This window comes from Gekko japonicus, unplaced genomic scaffold (genome assembly GCF_001447785.1).
Source record: "Gekko japonicus isolate JY-2015 unplaced genomic scaffold, Gekko_japonicus_V1.1 scaffold1207, whole genome shotgun sequence".
NCBI lineage: Eukaryota > Metazoa > Chordata > Lepidosauria > Squamata > Gekkonidae > Gekko > Gekko japonicus.
This window is the reverse complement of record NW_015163124.1, coordinates 401,202-419,514: the sequence shown is the minus strand read 5'-3', so window position 1 is coordinate 419,514 and position 18,313 is coordinate 401,202. Positions and strand designations below refer to the sequence as shown.

The following is an 18,313-nucleotide window of genomic DNA, read 5'->3' as shown; positions in this document are numbered from 1 at the left end:
GCCATGGCCTTCCTCTGCAGAGCCTTCCTTGGTGGTCCCCCATCCAAGTACTAACCCTGCTTAGCATCTCCCAAGAAGGGCCTTCAAGGCAAGTGAGAAGCAGAGGTGCTTGGCCATGGCCTTCCTCTGCAGAGCCTTCCTTGGTGGGCCCCCATCCAAGTACCAACCCTGCATAATTTCCAAGATCTGATGAGAGCAGGCTATACCGTGCCACCTTCCCTCCAATCCGTATGCTACCAAGGCCTTGATTTTTCGAGGGTACTTAAGGCAAGACATAGGTGTGTCCTATGCATGAAATAATTTACAAAAGCTTTCAACGCTGTTTGAAGAAAAAGCCATTTTAATCGTTTCTTTTTTCCATTTACAGTAAACTAAAAGAGCAAAATACCCCCAAGACAAACAAGTTCCAAACTCAGCGGTACTGTGGAAGATCCATATTTAAAAGCTATAATAACACTTAGCTTAGCTTAGAACAGCAAGTTTCAGCTATCAGAAATTCTTTTCGCTAGAAAGAAAACCCGGAGGTTTGTAAGGCAAACAGCCTCCTGACTTTGGCTATGAAACAGGCAGGAAATTCAACACAGGCAAGAGAAGCCAGTACATCTTTGCGCCCAGGTTGTGCCTTGGCAGTCTACAGCCCATTGCTTAAATGGTATATGTGTGTGCAAATTTTAACAAGAGCTATAACTGCTTTCCTTCATATCAAACTAGCTTTTAGGCCTATGTGTCAGTATCCCCATAATGCCCAAGGCATAATTCTAGGTAGGGTTCATCATGTCCCCACCAGAAAGGATAACCAAGTAAAGCTGTTCAGCTATCCTACGTACTAACTTAGGGACCCTGGCGGTGGTAAGTTGTAGGAAAGGGGGTTATGGGTTGTTCTTAAGAAGAAGAAGAGAAGAGATTGGATTTATACCCCGCCCTTCACTACCCAAAGGAGTCTCAGAGCAGCTTACAAACGCCTTTCCCTTTCCTTCCCCACAACAGACACCCTGTGAGGTCGGTGGGGCTGAGAGAGCTCTGACACAAACTGCTCTTTTTCAAGAACAGCTGTGCCAGAACTACAGCTCACCCAAGGTCATCCAGCAGGTGCAAGTGGGGAATCAAACCTGGTTCTCCCAGATTAGAGTCCGCGCACTTAACGGCTACACCAAATTAAAAAGAAACTGCCAGTGCCTTTACAACACTGCCATCGTCAGGGTTCCTTGACGGAGAGCAAAACCACTTTCAAACTGGTTTAGGTTTGTAACAGAGATGTACTGGACAAATTATCTCTCCCTTTTGGTGTGACTGGCTAACAAAAGTATTCTAGGTTTTAGCCTCTGCAGCACCTGGTATTCCCAGTTGGTCTCCCATCCAAATACTAAACAGGCCTGACCCTGCTCAGCTTCCGAGATCAGACAAGATGGGGAGCGTTCAGGGTGGTATGGCCTGAATGGATATGGTGGTATGGATCAGAGTATGGAGGCAAATCTTAGCACATGGTATAATAATCTCTGAAGAAGTGAGCCGTGACTCATGAAAGAGCCACAAATTTTGTTCATCTTGAAGGTGCTCCTGGACCCTTGCTCTTTTCTACCGCTACAGACAGACTAACACAGCGACCCATCTCGATGTGTCTTCATGGTTTAATAGAGATTGCAGATGACTTAAGAGGCAGATCCAGCGGAAACATCAAGAGTCCAAAAGCAATAATACTATCGAAATTTTGAGGGACCTGCTTAACCTTAAGAAGAACTATAGAGATCTAATTAAAGTCAGAAAACAGAACTCTTTTGTCTAGAGAATGGCGTCAGCTTATATCTGCTATCAATAACAATGACAGCACAACCTTTTGGCCTATTGTTAATTCTTCTAGGCTTTGTGGCGTTAGGATACCGCATTAACCCAAAAGGAAGGTGACGCAGAACCTATGACAATCCCCTTAAAAAATAAAGCTTATACATAAAAGGTCCTTAATTAGTGTACGTAACTGTAACTTGTACGTGAATTTTAAGAGGAAGCCCTCTTTTTCCCTGATGACACATGGGAAAGATACAAGTCTTCCTTTTGGGTAAATAGGGTGTTTATTCAGAGAGACGTCTACCATATATTTTTGGGGTGACTCCCGTTACCATCCATTCAGACAGTCTGAACATGGCTAAATCTTCTAGCCAAGTACCCAAAACTCCTTAGGCACTGACATTTTTGGACGGAAGTAACCTTGTTTTCAAGGCACTACAGATATTAATATTAACCCCTCCCCCCAAAAAACTTCTCTTGCTGGAAACGTGACGGGTTGTGTCTGTTACAAAAATAGCTGGAGCAGGGTGGGGGGTACAGCAAACGGTAGGGTGCCAGCCATTCCCCCAGGACATCAGGCAGAGTCAGCTGAAGGCTTAAAAGTTCTCATAATGATGGACGAAGTAGGTCTGGTCCCGCTTGTTGATCTTCTTGCAGGCTTTCTCCACATTCTTGGTCATGCCCGGAGGGCCGCAGCTGAACACCCCGATCTTCTTAACCTGGAAGCAAGGAGAAGAAGTTCTCAGCGCAGCTGTAAACGGAGAGTTTGTAGCAATGCTCATGTCCCTCCCTAAGGGCTCTTTTTGTAGCAGGAGCTTCTTTGCATATTAGGCGACACACCCCTAATGTAGCCAATCTTCCAAGAGCTTACAGTAGCCCCTGTAAGAAGAGCTCTGTAAGCTCTTGGAGGATTGGCTACATTAGAGGTGTGTCACCTAATATGCAAAGGAGTTCCTGCTACAAAAAGAGCCCAAAGGAGCTCTAAACATAGGAGGGGCCGTGGTAAAAAAGCATCTGCTTTGGGAGGCAGAAGGGACCCGGGTTCTGTCCTCAGAATCTCCCGTTAGAAGGAACAGGTGTTGGGACAGTCCTCTACCTGAGACCCTGGAGAGCTGCTGCCAGTCAGAGTAGACGATACGGACTCGGATGGCGCAAGGGACTGACACAGTAGAAGGAAGCTTCATGTGTCCGTTGTCTCTGTCTAATTATTATTTTTTTTAATCCTGAACCACCAATATGTAATTTACCTTTGAAAAGCTACTCTGTGTGTCTGTGTAGATACATGGTATAGATCAGGGCCATGGTGGACGGCTGCAGCACAGGGGTCCCCAACATGGTGCCCACGGGCTCCATGCTGCTGGCCGGCCCCTTCCCCGGTGCCTGCCAAGTGTTTATGGAAAGTGGGCAGGGTCAGGCGGGGCTTTCGCCAGCAGAGCTTCTGATTGGTCACAGGAGAGTTGATTGACGGTGTGCATTTTTAAAAAATGTTGCTTTGGCGGCAGCTGCCGCCCCAGCACAAGGACCTTCACCGTGTGACTGCAGGTAAGCTACGGCAGCCATTTTGGGGCCTGCTCCACCTCCCGTGGCAGCCATTTTGAGGCAGCCATTTTGTGGCTGCGCCCACCACCCTGGGTCAGAACTGCAAAGGTGCTCAAAAAGGTTAGGGACCCCTGCCAGGGAAACAGGCTCAAAAAGGTTGGGGACCCCTGCCGGGGAACGGCTTCAAACATGGCTCAGCAGAAGGGTACAGGGTGGCCACTGGTGGCAGGTTAGGAAATACCTGGAGATTTTGGGGGTGGAGCCTGAGGAGGGGAGGGACCTCAACGGGCTACGATGCCCACAGCCAGCGTTCCCTCTAAGCTGAGTTGGTGTGAGCTAGCACACAGTTTTTTAGCCTCTGGCTCACAGATTTTTACCTTAGCTCAGGGAAGATGGCCTCAAAGCAAACTGATCTGTGCAGCAGCCAAATGGCTCTCTCACAACTTTAATGCCAGTAGCTCACAAAGTAGGATTTTTGCTCACGAGTCTCCACAGCTTAGAGGAAACATTGCCTACAGCCCGCCTTCCAAAGTGGCCATTTCCTCCAGGGGAACCCATCTCTGTGGCCTGGAGATCAGCTGTAATAACGGGAGATCTCCAGCCGCTGCCTGGAGGCTGGGAACCCCAACTGGAGGGAGATGGGGGTGTGCAGAGTTGCCAGCTCCTGGCTGGAAAACTCCTGGAGATTTGGGGGTGGAGCCCGGGGAAGGCAGGGACCTCAGTGGGGTGCAATGTGCCACAGAGCCCACCCCCCAAAGCATCCCTTTTCTCCAGGGGGACTGATCTCTGTGGAGGCTGGAAGCCACGGATTCCATCGATTTGTGGTCATGGCCTATAATAGGGTTGCCAGGTGCCTACCTCGTGCCAGCAGGGGGATTTGGGGGGTGGGTGGGAACATCAGCGATATGATGATTTCACGTCGAGAAGTGACGCCACCACGTTGGTGACGTCGGGGCGAGGCTTTACTTTTGGGACAAAATTCAATGGTGAAAACAGCTACGAGCCACAGAGTTTTGCCCAAGGAGTAGAGCGTTGCCCCCGACACCGGCAACGTGATGACGTCATCACGTTGCTGACATCACACAGGGAGGTCTGTTGGGGGGCGGGGTTCCCCCTGCGTCGGACCACCTGCCCCCACTGGGGGACTGGGAAGCCTAGCAAAATCCCTGGCAAAGGCTCTGCCTCTTTGCCTCCCTCCGTATTCTGGCCGCTACCGAGAGGCTTCCGCCCCGTTCGTGCCACTGACCTCCGGATGCACCTCTTGCAAGGAGCAGAAGAAGGGGAGGAAAGGCGGCCGCCCGAAATGGGTGATGGACCGCAGGCCTGTGAACAAGCTCCGGTTCAGGACCTTCTGGAAGTGCCGCTCGCAGATGTACTGGAAAGAAGAAGAAGAAGAAGAAGGGGAGAGACAGAGGGTAGTCAGAGCGCAGAGGGTGGCCCCATCACTCCCCCTGCCGTCTGCCACCACTAAACATCTCCATGAGGTTACAGAAGGCAGAGCGGAATCAGGCCTCGTCAGGGTGGACACCAGCCTCCTGCGGCCTCCGCTGGGGGGAATGAGATGTGCGCAACCTCTGAACCCTCCCCAGGGAAGCGCCCAGGGCCCGGTGTGTGGTGGGCCCCCAAGCTTTGGTCCTGCGAAGACTCACCAGCATAGTCGTCCGCAGGTCAAATTTCTCCGCCAGCTGGGTGATGTAGATGTGGACGGACACCAGCTCGCGCTGGTCTTTCTCCTCCAGCTCGCGGATGATGTCGGCCACCCACTCAAACTGCCTCTGCGTCCGCGTCACCCAAATGAAATAGATCTGGGGAGGACGAGAAGATGGACACGGCGATTGCGGGAGCCCTCACAAAGACAGTGCCACAGGCTTGCTGACCTGTGCTTAATGCAGGGGTCCCCAACCAGGTGCCCACGGGCACCAATACTTTTCCCGGCGCCCGCAAAGTATTTGTAGAAAGTGGGCGGGGGCAGGTGGGGCTTTTGCCCCGCAAGGCTTCCGACTGGCCGCTGGAGATTTGATTGGCTGTGCAGATTTTTAAAGACGTTGCTTTGGCAACAGCTGCAACAACAGCACAAGGACTTTCGACTGTGGTAAGCTGCAGTGTCCATTTTGACTACACGATGCGGGGTTTACGGGTCCACCCCACGTATGCCCTGGGACCCGTAGAGCAGATATGCACTGGGAGTTTGGTGATGCAACTCAATTCCCAATCCAGATTCAGATCTGAACTGTGGCATGTGGAGAGAGGGGGCTGAAACCTTCCCTTCTTCCTGACCTGAAATGGCTCCACTGGGTGCCCTGTGGGGAAAATGTATATGTATCGATAAGCTACACATGGGGCTCCCAGCTCTGGGTTGGGAATACCTGGAGATTTTAGGGGTGGAGTTTGGGGAGAGCAGGGTTTGGGGAGAGGAGGGACCATGACCGGGTATAATGCCCTGGAGTCCACCTTCCAAAGCAGCCATCTTCTCTGGGGCACTATTGTAATAGCGGGAGATCTCCAGGTGCCGCCGGGAGGTTGGTGACCCTAGCTATCTGTGTCCTGACGGGCATTCCCACCTCTTCCAGTGACTGACTGTCCCTCCTTCTGGGGGGCCCATCACATTCCCCGAGAGCCGTCCCAGTACTTTACTCTCCATCAGTCTGAGCATCTCCCGTCCGGACAGCCTCACCTTCTTGCAGGGGATCTTGGAGCCGACCAACGACTTGAAGACCAGATCCTTGAGGATGGAGGCAAACGGGGTCACCCCGATGCCTCCTCCCACCAGCACAGACACTTCGAACTTGTTCCACTCTTGGTGACCTTCCCCAAAAGGCCCATCTAGGTAGAGCTGCAAAGAGGCAGGGGTGAAGAACGGACCTCGACGGCTTCCTCATTCTGACAACACAGTGCGTGGGCGGGCTGACCTGTCGGGTGGCCAGACCCCCTGGTGGAGGCAGGGGTCCCCCACCAATGCTCCCTCTAAGCTGTGGAGCCTTGTGAGCAAAAATTCTACTTTGTGAGCTGCCGGCATTAAAGTTGTGAGCGAGCGATTTGGCGACTGCATAAATTAGTTTGTTCTGGAGCCATCCTTCCTGAGCCAAGACAACAATCTGTGAGCTAGAGGCTAAAAAGCTGTGAGCTCACAGCTTACTCAGCTTAGAGGAAACACTGTCCCCCCCACTGCCACGCCCCTCCTCCCTGCTGCCAATCAGCTGGCCAGCATGGGGAACTTTCCCCCCAAAAGGGGGAGTCCCAGCTGATGTTTTAGCAGTGTGCCCATGTGACTTCAGTGTGGCCTGGAAGTGATGTAGGCACTTGGGGGCAACACTCTGGTTTTTGAGCATCACTCTGATGTGCCTATGTCACTTCCGGGTAACGCTGGAAGTCACTGAAGCATTGGATGAAATGTCCTGCTCCCGGTAAGCCCCCCCCCCCCATCCCTCACTGGCAACCCTACTACTCAGCATTTTGTAATCTGCTTCTTTATCAGAATCAACTTGCACCTGAAACAATGCCCCACTCAAGCCTGGTGCTAAGGGTTGTGGGCATGCACGTGTGTGTTTTATGTCTTGAATTATGATAGGCCTTTGGGGATCTGGGGGAAATATAACAAGAGCTGCAGCCCTAGGGCTTAGCAAACAGTTGCCCCCGAGTTGTGGTTTCTTGCAGAGGAAAAGAGGCCCTGTTATGAGAGGTTTTTGTTCCCGCATCTGATTAGAGAATCTGAACGAAACAAGCAAGAAATTGCAAGTAGATAAATAGGTACCACTTCGGTGGGAAGGTAACAGCGTTCCGTGCGCCTTGGTGTTTAGTCATGCCGGCCACATGACCACGGAAACGTCTTTGGACAGCGCTGGCTCTTTGGCTTTGAAACGGAGATGAGCACCGCAACCCTAGAGTCGGATTCGACTGGCTTTCGAGCAAGGGAACCTTTACCTTTACCTTTACTTACCAACCTTCAAATCTGATTTTTAAAAAAAAGTAAGGCATGAGCGGTTCTTTTGAACTATAATCAGCAAACCAGACTGAAAACCTGTAGAGATGTTTATCTTTCAATGAGGAAAGGAACCGTTCTTTTTATTATGCACGACAGCAGGAAATATAGGTGTGTAAAAGTTAACTCTACAATTACTATAAAAATAAATGCTAAAATTATGAAAGTTCCTAGCAGGGCTTAATCATATTATAGCGAGTGATAGTTTTAAAAAACAAACCAAGGTTCATGTTTTGGTCTCGCTGGTTTTATGGATTTGCCAAACAGCCCAAGTTACAAACCCAGAAATCGCCCCTCTTCTGGAACTTCCATTCCGAGAAATCTGATTTGCTTATTACACTAGTGCATATTTATATATTTTTTTAAAAAATCAATCTTATCGTTTTCAAAATCTATTCTATCATAATCATACGATTACTATCTAGACGGCTGATCGGCTCCTGGCTAAATGAGATAATCGACACAAGTGCAGATGATCCAGTCAGCAGGTCCATATGAGATACATCTCATTCTTTGGCGGCTGAGTGAGGATTTGAACTCGGCTCCCTCAGTCCCTGCGCTAACCATCACGCTACACTGGCTCCTAAATAGAATTTCGGCCTCGGATGGGGGGAGAACTGGGGAGAGGAGATACCACTCCTGGGCAATGTTCCCTCTAAGCTATGGAGTCTTGTGAGCAAAAATTCTACCTTGTGAGCTACTGGCATTAAAGTTGTGAGTGAGCGATTCGGCTACTGCGTAAATTAGTTTGCTCTGGAGCCCTCCTTCCTGAGCTAAGAGAAAAATCTGTGAGCCGGAGGCTAAAAAACTGTGAGCTAGCTCACAATAACTCAGCTTAGAGGGAACACTGCGAGTCCTGGGTCTCATTTCAAATCCCCCTCCCCCCAAAAAACCACTTAACTGGGAGACCTTGTACGTCTTTCTCAGATCTTAAAAAAAATCTCCTGGGATTAGCTTGTCAGGGCAAGGGAGGGGCCCCCCTGACTGTCCCACCAATCAAAGACGCTTGTCTTATGGGCACACAAGACAGGGCCTTTTCAGTGGCAGCCCCAGAATTACAGAACAACTTCCCCAGGGAGGTGTGCCTGGCCCCCCTCACTGTCCATCTTCGGGAGGCGAAGACAGTTTAGGACTGTATTTGACTGCTTTATTGGCAGTCCTCGGAGTTTTTAAATTGTGACTTTTAATGGGTTTTTTAAAATCATTGTTGTTTTAATAGTGCTTTTTAATAATGCTTTATTTACATTGTAAGCCACCTTGAGTTCCCCAAGGAAGAAAGGCAGGCCAATTGATGTTTTAAATAAATCAATTAACTAAATAGAGCAAACAGCCTGTTTCTGTTTAGTGCGTTCAGGTACTGCTTTCCCCTGAATTAAGCTCTAGGCAGGGGGAAATGGAAAACCGCACGGCCTTACCTTGGGATACCTGCCAATTTCCGCCACGCTTTCCGGGGAGTAGAGCTCTCGAAGTCGGGTCGTCCAGGGTCCAGCTGCTCGGATGTGCAAGCTCAACGTGTCCTCGTGGGGAGCGGAGGTCAGAGTGAAGGGGTGGTACTCGGTGGTGCCCAGAGACAGACAGGCAATCCGCACCCACTGCCCGGACCGGTAGTCAAAGTCTTCGGGCCTCTGAAACTGGAGGTGAGTGACCCCTAGACCAGGGGAGGGGGAGAAAGAGGCTTCCTGAGGATCTGCCGTCAAGGCACAAGCTATGAGGAAATGTAGCTTCTAAAGACCCTGGTGCAGATCCTGCCCTTAGCCTACTATTCCCACTGAACAATGTTTATTTATCAAAATAATAATTATTATTGTGTGGCACTCTGTGGGGAATCAAACCTGGTTCTCCAGATTAGAGTCCACCAGTTTGATGTAGTGGCTAGGAGTGTGGACTCCAGTCTGGGAGAACCGGGTTTGATTCCCACTCCTCCACATGCAGCCAGACGGGTGACCTTGGGTCAGTCACAGTTCTCTCAGAGCTCTTCTCTCAAGAGCAGTCCTCGAAAGAGCTCTCTCAGCCCCTCCTACCTCACAGAGGGTGTCTGTTGTGGGGAGGGGAAGGGAAAGGAGATTGTAAGATGCTCTGAGACTCCTTCGGGCAGTGAAGGGCGGGGTATAAATCCAATTTCTTCTTCTTCTCCTGAGGCAGAGCTCAAAGAGTGAAGAATCCAGGATGTGTTTCTGTGCAGTTTAATCATTCCACAGAATAAACTAGAGAAATGCAGCAGCGAGCCCCTAGCTGCCGGTTCCATGAAAGTGGGAGCGGGGCCCACAACACCTTTGGAGATTCTCCTGCGCAAGTTGGGCTACGGCATTTTGAACCAGTTGAAGTATCCAGGTTGTCTCCAAGGGCAGCCCTGTGCAGAGTGCGTCCCAGTAATCTAGATAGGGGAGGGCTGTGGCTCAGTGGTAGAGCTTCTGCTGAGGAAGAAGAAGAGGAGGAGGAGGAGGAAGAGGAGATTGGATCTATACCCTGCCCTTTGCTCAGAGTCTCCAAGTGGCTTACAATCTCTTTCCTTTTTTTTTTCTTTCCCTTCCCCTCCCCACAACAGACACCCTGTGAGATAGGTGGGGCTGAGAGAGCTCTGAGAGAACTGTCCTTGAGAGAACAGCTCTGAGAGAACTTGTGACTGACCCAAGGTCACACCAGCAGCTGCATGCGGAGGAGTAGGGAATCAAACCCGGTTCTCCCAGATTGGAGTCCACGCTCCTAACCCCTACACCAAACTGGCTCTCTAACAGCAAGGGATGAAGTCGTCACAGAAGCAAAAGCAGCAAGGACTAGGCCAAGCCACACAGGGTGAGGAAAAAACCACGGGCACAACGAGACCCGTATCTCTCTGCCAGGAACCAATCCCCCGCGGAAGTCCAGTCGGAAGGGTCCAGGGCCCCACCCTACCTGAAGGGAGGAGCTCGGCCTTCACCACGCCGATTTCCACCTTCTTCCTGCTCAGGCTGATGAGTTTGTCTGTGCCGTAGATGAGAGCCGGGACGAGGAAATAAATGTGGAAACGGGGCTGCTGGATCAGAGCGTAGCTGCCGTGGATGATAACCTGGGGAGGACACAATGACCGACACAGCCGACGCATTATACTGCATCTTTTAAAACTAACAGGGTCCAAGCAAGAGGTCTGTCACATCACCTACAACCTCATCCCTTTAAAAAAAAGCCAAAACCTGGAGATGCCAGGGATATAATCTGAAAGTAAAGAGGTCTACCACTGAACCACAGTCCCTCCCAATGGTTTGCCTCAGTATAAGGGAATTTCAGACTTTCTATATATATGATTGAAAGGGTTGCCAGGTCCGCCCTGGTCACGGGGTGAGGGATGAGGGGGTAGGGTTGCCAGATCCAGGTTGGGAAACTCCTGGAGATTTGGAGATGGAGCCTGGGGAGGACGGGGACCTCAGTAGGGTACAAGGCCACGGAGGCCACCCTTCAAAGCATCCCTTTTTTTGAGGGGAATTTATCTCTGTAGCCTGCAAATGAGCTGTAATTCTGGGGGATCTCCAGGTTCCACCTGGAGGCTGGCACCCCTAATTGATTGAACTATTCCTCCCTATACCTATGACTCCTTAATGTTTCCTAGATCTCATTCGTTCATCCCTAAGCACGTGATTAAAAAATATCATGTACCAAACCTACATTTTACAACAGAAAAAAATTAAACAGGTAGGTCAAACAGGGAAGGGACGGTGGCCTGGTATAGCCCAGTCTTATCAGCTCTCAGAAGCTAAGCAGGGTTGGTACTTGGATGGGAGACCACCAAGGAAGACTCTGCAGAGGAAGGCCATGGCCAACCACCTCTGCTTCTCACTTGCCCTGAAAGCCCCTTGCTGGGAGACCACCAAGGAAAGCTCTGCAGAGGAAGGCCATGGCCAACCATCTCTGCTTTTCACTTGCCCTGAAAGCCCCTTGCTGGGAGAAGCTAAGCAGGGTTGGTACTTGGATGGGAGACCACCAAGGAAAGCTCTGCAGAGGAAGGCGATGGCCAACCACCTCTGCTTCTCCCTTGCCTTGAAAGCCCCTTGCTGGGAGAAGCTAAGCAGGGTTAGTACTTGGATGGGAGACCACCAAGGAAGGCTCTGCAGAGGAAGGCCATGGCCAACCACCTCTGCTTCTCACTTGCCCTGAAAGCCCCTTGCTGGGAGACCACCAAGGAAAGCTCTGCAGAGGAAGGCCATGGCCAACCATCTCTGCTTTTCACTTGCCCTGAAAGCCCCTTGCTGGGAGAAGCTAAGCAGGGTTGGTACTTGGATGGGAGACCACCAAGGAAGACTCTGCAGAGGAAGGCCATGGCCAACCACCTCTGCTTCTCACTTGCCCTGAAAGTCAAAGACATACATGACGGCGAGAATGACCAGCAGCAGCACCCCAGTCATGCCTGAGAGAGAGAGAGAGAGAGACAGAGACAGAGACAGAGAGAGACAGAGAGAGACAGAGAGAGAGACAGAGAAGTGAAATGCTGGACAAGGCTTAAGGACCAAGGAGCATGGTCCATTTCTGCTGGTCCCACATGGTCCATCTCTGCCAGTGACCTTTGCTGCCATCTTACCTGGGACTGTCTCAAAAAACCACCAGTAGTACTTAGGGGGTATCTGGGACCTGGAAAGAAGAAAGGGGAAAGACCCAATGTAATGTCTTGACTGGCCCAAAGAATGCAGATCAGAGCTGGTCGAAGATGCTGCCAATCACGGGCCTTTGCCCAAGAGCTCCAGCTAGCTGCATAGCAGAGCTGCCAATAGGGTTACTTTATTTACACCCCTCCTTTCCCCCGCTTACGTCATTCTCCTCTCCTCCATTTTATCCTCGCAACAACCCTGTGAGGTATGTTAGCCTGAGATTGTGTGATTGTCCCAAGGTCACCCAGTGAGCTCCCATGGCAGAGTGGGAGGATTTGAACCTGGTTCTCTCAGATCTTAGCCTGGCGCTCTAACCACTCACCGCGCTTGGCTCTTTCCACTGCAAAAGCTACCAGAATACTAAGATGACACAGAATTTTGTTTTTTTTTATTTTTACTTCCCCCATCTCCTGCCTTTCTCCCCCAATGGAGACCCAAAGCAGTTTACCCCCCCCCCCCCAAATCTACAGCTATTTCCCAGCCCTGAGCCGGCAACCCAAGGGTGCCACTGTCAGAACACCTCCATGAGGAACCCAAGAGCTCTTCCTGACAAAGGGCCAAGGTGCCTGCCACTTACCCGTCATCCAGAAAGACTCCAGAGAAGAGGCAAGACAGGACGCTGAGTGGGGTAACCGAGAAGATGTAGACATTGACGATGTGCCCCAGGGTATGTAGGACTGCAGGATGTTGAAAGAGAGAGAGAGAGGTGTCGGAACGGCTAATGATTAAAAAAGCAGTTTGAAATACCATGTAGTGCGATGCTGGAGCGACAACTTTTTGCAAAGACTCATCTGCACCTGGGGGTATCTGGGACCTGGAAAGAAGAAAAGGGAAAGACCCAATGTAATGTCTTGATTGGCCCAAACAATGCAGATCAGAGCTGATCGAAGATGCTGCCAATCACTGGCCTTTGCCCAAGAGCTCCAGCTAGCTGCATAGCAGAGCTGCCAATAGGGTTACTTTATTTACACCCCTCCTTTCCCCCCAACGGGGGCTCAAAGCGGCTGACGTCATTCTCCTCTCCTCCATTTTATCCTCACAACAACCCTGTGAGGTATGTTAGCCTGAGATTGTGTGATTGTCCCAAGGTCACCCAGTGAGCTCCCATGGCAGAGTGGGAGGATTTGAACCTGGTTCTCTCAGATCTTAGCCTGGCGCTCTAACCACTCACCGCGCTTGGCTCTTTCCACTGCAAAAGCTACCAGAATACTAAGATGACACAGAATTTTGTTTTATTTTTACTTCACTCATATCCTGCCTTTCTCCCCCAATGGAGACCCAAAGCAGTTTACCCCCCCCCCCCCAAATCTACAGCTATTTCCCAGCCCTGAGCCGGCAACCCAAGGGTGCCACTGTCAGAACACCTCCTTGAGGAACCCAAGAGCTCTTCCTGACGAAGGGCCAAGGTGCCTGCCACTTACCCGTCATCCAGAAAGACTCCAGAGAAGAGGCAAGACAGGACGCTGAGTGGGGTAACCGAGAAGATGTAGACATTGACGATGTGCCCCAGGGTATGTAGGACTGCAGGATGTTGAAAGAGAGAGAGAGAGGTGTCGGAACGGCTAATGATTAAAAAAGCAGTTTGAAATACCATGTAGTGCGATGCTGGAGCGACAACTTTTTGCAAAGACTCATCTGCACCCTCAACCAAACTACAGTTCCCAGGCTCCTTTGGGGGAAGCCATGCCTGCCTACCGAGTGTTACTCATTGTATGTTAGGGATGCCAGCCTCCAGGTGATCGGCTAATGTTTAAAAAAGCAGTTTGAAACACCATGGGACATGTAGTGTGATGCTGGAGCAACAACTTTTTGCAAAGACTCATCTGCACCCTCAACCAAACTACAGTTCCCAGGCTCCTTTGGGGGAAGCCATGCCTGCCTACTGAGTGTTACTCATTGTCAGCCTCGAGAGTGTGTATGTTAGGGATGCCAGCCTCCAGGTGGGACCTGGGGATCCCCTGGAATTACAGCTCATCTCCAGACTACAGACTCCCCTGGAGAAAACAGGTGCTGTGGAGGGTGGACTCTATGGCACTGTACTCCACTCTGTGGCACTGTGTCTCACTGAGGTCCCTGTTCTCCCCGGGCTCCATGCCCAAATCTCCAGGAGCTCCCCAATCTGAACCTGGCAACCCTGCTCCTGATCCCGTCAGATCTCGGGCGGTAAGCAGCATCAGCCTTGGCTAGTATTTGGAAGGGCAACCTCCAAGGGATACCAGGGCTCCGACGCAGAGGAAGGCAATGGCAAACTGCCTCTGAAACGTCTCCTGCCTTAAAAACAAGTCTAGCTCGCCACCTAGGGGTGAATAGCACTAAAAGAGTTAGGACTTCCAGCTGCCAGGCAATCTTAGGATCTCCTGGCTATTCTGCACACAATGCCATGCGATAATTAAGAAGAAGAGAAGAGAAGAGATTGGATTTATACCCCGCCCTTCACTTGGAGTCTCAGAGCGGCTTACAAACTCCTTTCCCTCCCCCTCCCCACAACAGACACCCTGTGAGGTGGGTGGGGCTGAGAGAACTCTGACACAAACTGCTCTTTTTCAAGGACAGCTGTGCCAGAGCTTGTGACTGACCCAAGGTCACATCAGCAGGTGCAAGTGGAGGAGTGGGGAATCAAACCCGGTTCTCCCAGATTAGAGTCCGCACACTTAACCACTACACCAAACTGGCTCTCATGTAATTAATCATTAACCAATTAATTAATTAACCCCCCCAAAGAAAACCCTGCCAGTGGCCTACTTGAGAAGATCAGGGCCCCCATAGCGATCCAACGGTGGAAGTCCACGGCGGAGTCAAAGGGGATGTAGCGATTGAAGAACGTTTCCCGCAGGAAGGTGATGAGGTTCCGGCACATCGTGAGCAGGATGAACGAGTACATGAAGGAGATGCTGGCGCCTCCCCCCCGCGAGATCATGATGCCCACAAAAGTCGTATCGGCGATCCCGGTGGGCGGCGATGCAAACCCATAGTCTGGGGAGACGGGAAAACCAGTTGGTGACAGAAGCGACAATGCTGAGGATACCTTACCTCAGGGGTCCCCCAAAAGGTGCCCATGTAAATTTTTCTTGGCGCCTACCAAGTGTTCTTACAGCATGGGTGGGGCCAGGTGGCGCCCTTACCCAGCGGGTCTTCTGATTGGCCACTAAAGATCTGATTGGTTATGCAAATTAAAATAATACCATTTCAGCAGCAGCTCCCAGTACAGTGTTGGTTTTATTCTCTCTCATCTCTCTTCCACAGTGTCTTTTATAATGAACTCTCCTCTCCCCCACACTTGGATTTCCTCTGTGTGTGGCTCCGCCTCCGGTGGCAGCCATTTTGTGCCTGTCTCTGACTCCCGCAGCAGCCATTTTGTGGTTGCGCACACCATCCTGTGTCAGAATTCCACAGGGCGGGAAAAAGCTTGGGACTGTGGTTGCCAACCTCCAGGTGGGGCCTGGAGACCCCCCGCTTTTGCAACTCACCTCCAGCTGCCAGAGATAGGCTCCCCTGGAGAAAATGGCTACTTTGAAGGGTGGACTCTATGGCGTCGTACCATGCTGAGGCCCCTCCCCTCCCCAAACCCCGCTCTCTCCTGGATCTACCCCCAAAGTCTCCAGGTATTTTCCAACCCAGGCCTGGAAACTCTACTGGGGACCCTTGCTTTACACGCTTCTATCCACTCTCTGGATGCTTGGGTGAAAGAGCTTGGTTACCCTCTTGGCAAAATTATTGTCTAGGGCCTGAAGCAGCTATAAACGGTGAACCACTGAACGGGATGGGGTCTGAGAGTTATAGCAGAATCGGTAAGTCACCTTATCCCCCTTTTACACAGCAGAAGCGTTGGGACTGAGGAGAATTCTAACCCAGCGAAGCCAGTCTCTACAGGCCCGAGTCACAAAAAGCAGCCACTACGGAGCCCAACCGGGAAGTTTGGTCGGCAAACTTCCCTCGTTACCCATTAATAAAGCTCTACTTGCAGGCAGGCTTCTCGGCTCTACTTTGGCGTTAGTCTGCGCCGCAAGCAGATACGTACGTGGCACTCTGAGGCGTGGCCGCCACGGGCCGCCTCCCCTGGAGACGGGCATCTCTCCTTCCTCATTGGATGAGGATGCAGAGTTCGAGCCCCGGCTGGCCACTCCAGGCCTCGGGCCTAGCGGCTGACTCTGTGCCAATAGGTCGTCTGGCAACTCACAGTAAGCCCTCTCGGCAAAGACGCCGGCCGTGATGGCGGAGAAGATCACCACGCAGATGATGTGGCGGCGGTAGTTCTCGATGAAGCGCTTGAAGTGCTGGATCTTCTGGTGGACTAAGCCCCGGTGGTACTTCTCCCTCCGCGCCTCCGTGTAGAGATGCGGCTGAAGTAAAGATGATCTGGATGAGGGGAATGAACGGGGAGGGGGGGGTTGGATGAGACAAAATGAGGATAAATGGGGGGCAGAGATATGAACCGGACCCGGATGGGCCGGGCGAGTTTGATCTCATCAGAACGTGGAAGCGAAGCAGGGTTGGCCCTGATTCAATATCTGAATGAGAAGCACTGCAGGGCTATTTTTGGGCAGGAACGCACAGGAACGGAGTTCCGGCTGGCTCCCGAGTTGGCCACGCCCAGCAGGAACTCATTAGCCTAATAGGCCACACCCAACAGCAGAAACTCATTAGGATTGGCTACATTAGGGGTGTGTGGCCTAACGTGCAAAGGAGTTCCTGCTACAAAAAAAGGCCCTGGGTTTTGACAACAAACAAGGTAAACAGAATAAGAAGCAAAAGGTGGGTGTGGCTGGATGACCACACGTCTGGTAACGTGAGGGTGTGGCCTAATGTGCTAACGAGCTGTGCTGTCAGGGGTGTGGCCCAATATGCTAATGAGCTCCTGTTGTTGGGTGTGGCGTATTATGCTAATGAGTTCCTGCTGGGCTTTTTCTACAAAAAGAGCCCTGACTGAAGCGCAAAGAAGAGGTGAAAATGGAAGAAAGCCGTTTACCTCAAGAACGGCTCAAACAGGCTTTGCTAACCCTTTGGCTACCTCACGGCCTAAAGAGATCTAGATATACTACTACCGCCACTAGCACTTTAACCGCACTTACCGTTACTCGTTATGTGTATGTTTATGAGTTTTACGATGTGTATTGTGTTTAATGAATTTGCTTTTAATGTATTTTAACTTTTAACGGAAGCCGCCCTAAGCCTGCCTTGGTGGGGACGGCGGGATACAAATTGAACTAACTAAATACATAAATAACCCAATGCTGGTGGCTTTGTATGAAAAGGTAAAGAGAATCTGTTAGCAGCCGGTTGCTAAAATGGTTGTGTCTCAAATGACACAAAAAAACCCATTAGCAACTGGCCACCAAAATGGATTACAAAGGCTGTCTGAAAGGGGCCTCAGCCTCTCCCTCTGTCCCATGCTCTGTCTCAGGGGACCGTATGCAGGAATAAATTAGCTTTGTCTCTAAGGTGCCACCAGAACCCCTGTTTTTATTTTACCCCCTTTGTGCGAGGTTGTGAAGAATTAGTACTGGCTGCACAAAAGAAAGCAAAAATATGAAAATATCAAAGAAAGCTGGGCTGGAAGGAGGGACCTTAGCAAGCGGGGCAGGGGGGGCAGCATTTGGGAAAGGGATGAAAGCCAGCTTGCAAGAGGGATACCTTGTTTGTTAGCTTTTTTTGACCCAAAGAGATGTGTGCGAACCCAGACAGAGCACCTGATCGTGGCTGGACTTAATTGCAATTTGTTGTGCAAATTAGTAAAGGTAAAGGTTTCCCCTTGCTCAAAAGCCAGTCGAATCCGACTCTAGGGTTGCGCTGCTCATCTCCGTTTCCAAGCCGAAGAGCCAGCGCTGTCCGAAGACATTTCCGTGGCCATGTGGCCGGTGAGACTAAATGCCAAGGCACACGGAACGCTGTTACCTTCCCACCGAAGTGGTACCTATTTATCTACTTGCAATTTCTTGTTTTCGAAATGCTAGGTTGGCAGGAGCTGGGGCCAGAGACAGGAGCTCACTCCGTCATGCGGCACTCGGGTCTTGAACTGCCGAACTACCGGACCTTCTGGTCTGCAGTTCAGCATCTTAACCACTGAGCCACCGCAGAGAGTGTTAGCAGAGAGTAATTTAAGTGGAAGTATACACGTGTGCCTTTAGCTTTAAAAGGTTAAACTTCACTAGAGAAAAATAGAGGAGGGTTACATGAGAAGAAAACAAGAAATAGTCTATAACTTATCTAGAGACTGGTTACTCCAAGATGGATTTTGTGTTAACATAAGAACATAAGAGACGCCAATGTTGGATCAGGCCAAAGGCCCATCTAGTCCAACACTCTGTCACATAGTGGCCAAAAATACCAGGTGCCTTCAGGAGGTCCACCAGTGGGGCCAGGACACTAGAAGGCCTCCCACTGTTGCCCCCCCCCCCAA

At 50.9% G+C, this 18,313-nt stretch overlaps 1 protein-coding gene across 1 annotated transcript in view; it reads right to left on the bottom strand.

The window, feature by feature from the left end:
- Positions 1 to 1,543: 1,543 nt before the first annotated feature.
- The window catches only part of LOC107106710 (dual oxidase 2-like), a 90,177-nt gene continuing 73,407 nt past the window's right edge, over positions 1,544 to 18,313 (bottom strand). The window contains exons 21-32 of the mRNA XM_015406891.1: positions 16,094 to 16,272; positions 14,659 to 14,889; positions 13,338 to 13,437; positions 11,850 to 11,899; positions 11,619 to 11,678; positions 10,931 to 10,935; positions 10,193 to 10,346; positions 8,716 to 8,948; positions 5,996 to 6,154; positions 4,971 to 5,126; positions 4,568 to 4,696; positions 1,544 to 2,501 (exon numbers count right to left, since the gene is read on the bottom strand). Of these exons, the coding sequence (XP_015262377.1) occupies positions 2,379 to 2,501; positions 4,568 to 4,696; positions 4,971 to 5,126; positions 5,996 to 6,154; positions 8,716 to 8,948; positions 10,193 to 10,346; positions 10,931 to 10,935; positions 11,619 to 11,678; positions 11,850 to 11,899; positions 13,338 to 13,437; positions 14,659 to 14,889; positions 16,094 to 16,272 (1,579 nt within the window). The 3' untranslated portion in view covers positions 1,544 to 2,378. The remainder of the gene's footprint in view (positions 2,502 to 4,567; positions 4,697 to 4,970; positions 5,127 to 5,995; positions 6,155 to 8,715; positions 8,949 to 10,192; positions 10,347 to 10,930; positions 10,936 to 11,618; positions 11,679 to 11,849; positions 11,900 to 13,337; positions 13,438 to 14,658; positions 14,890 to 16,093; positions 16,273 to 18,313) is intronic.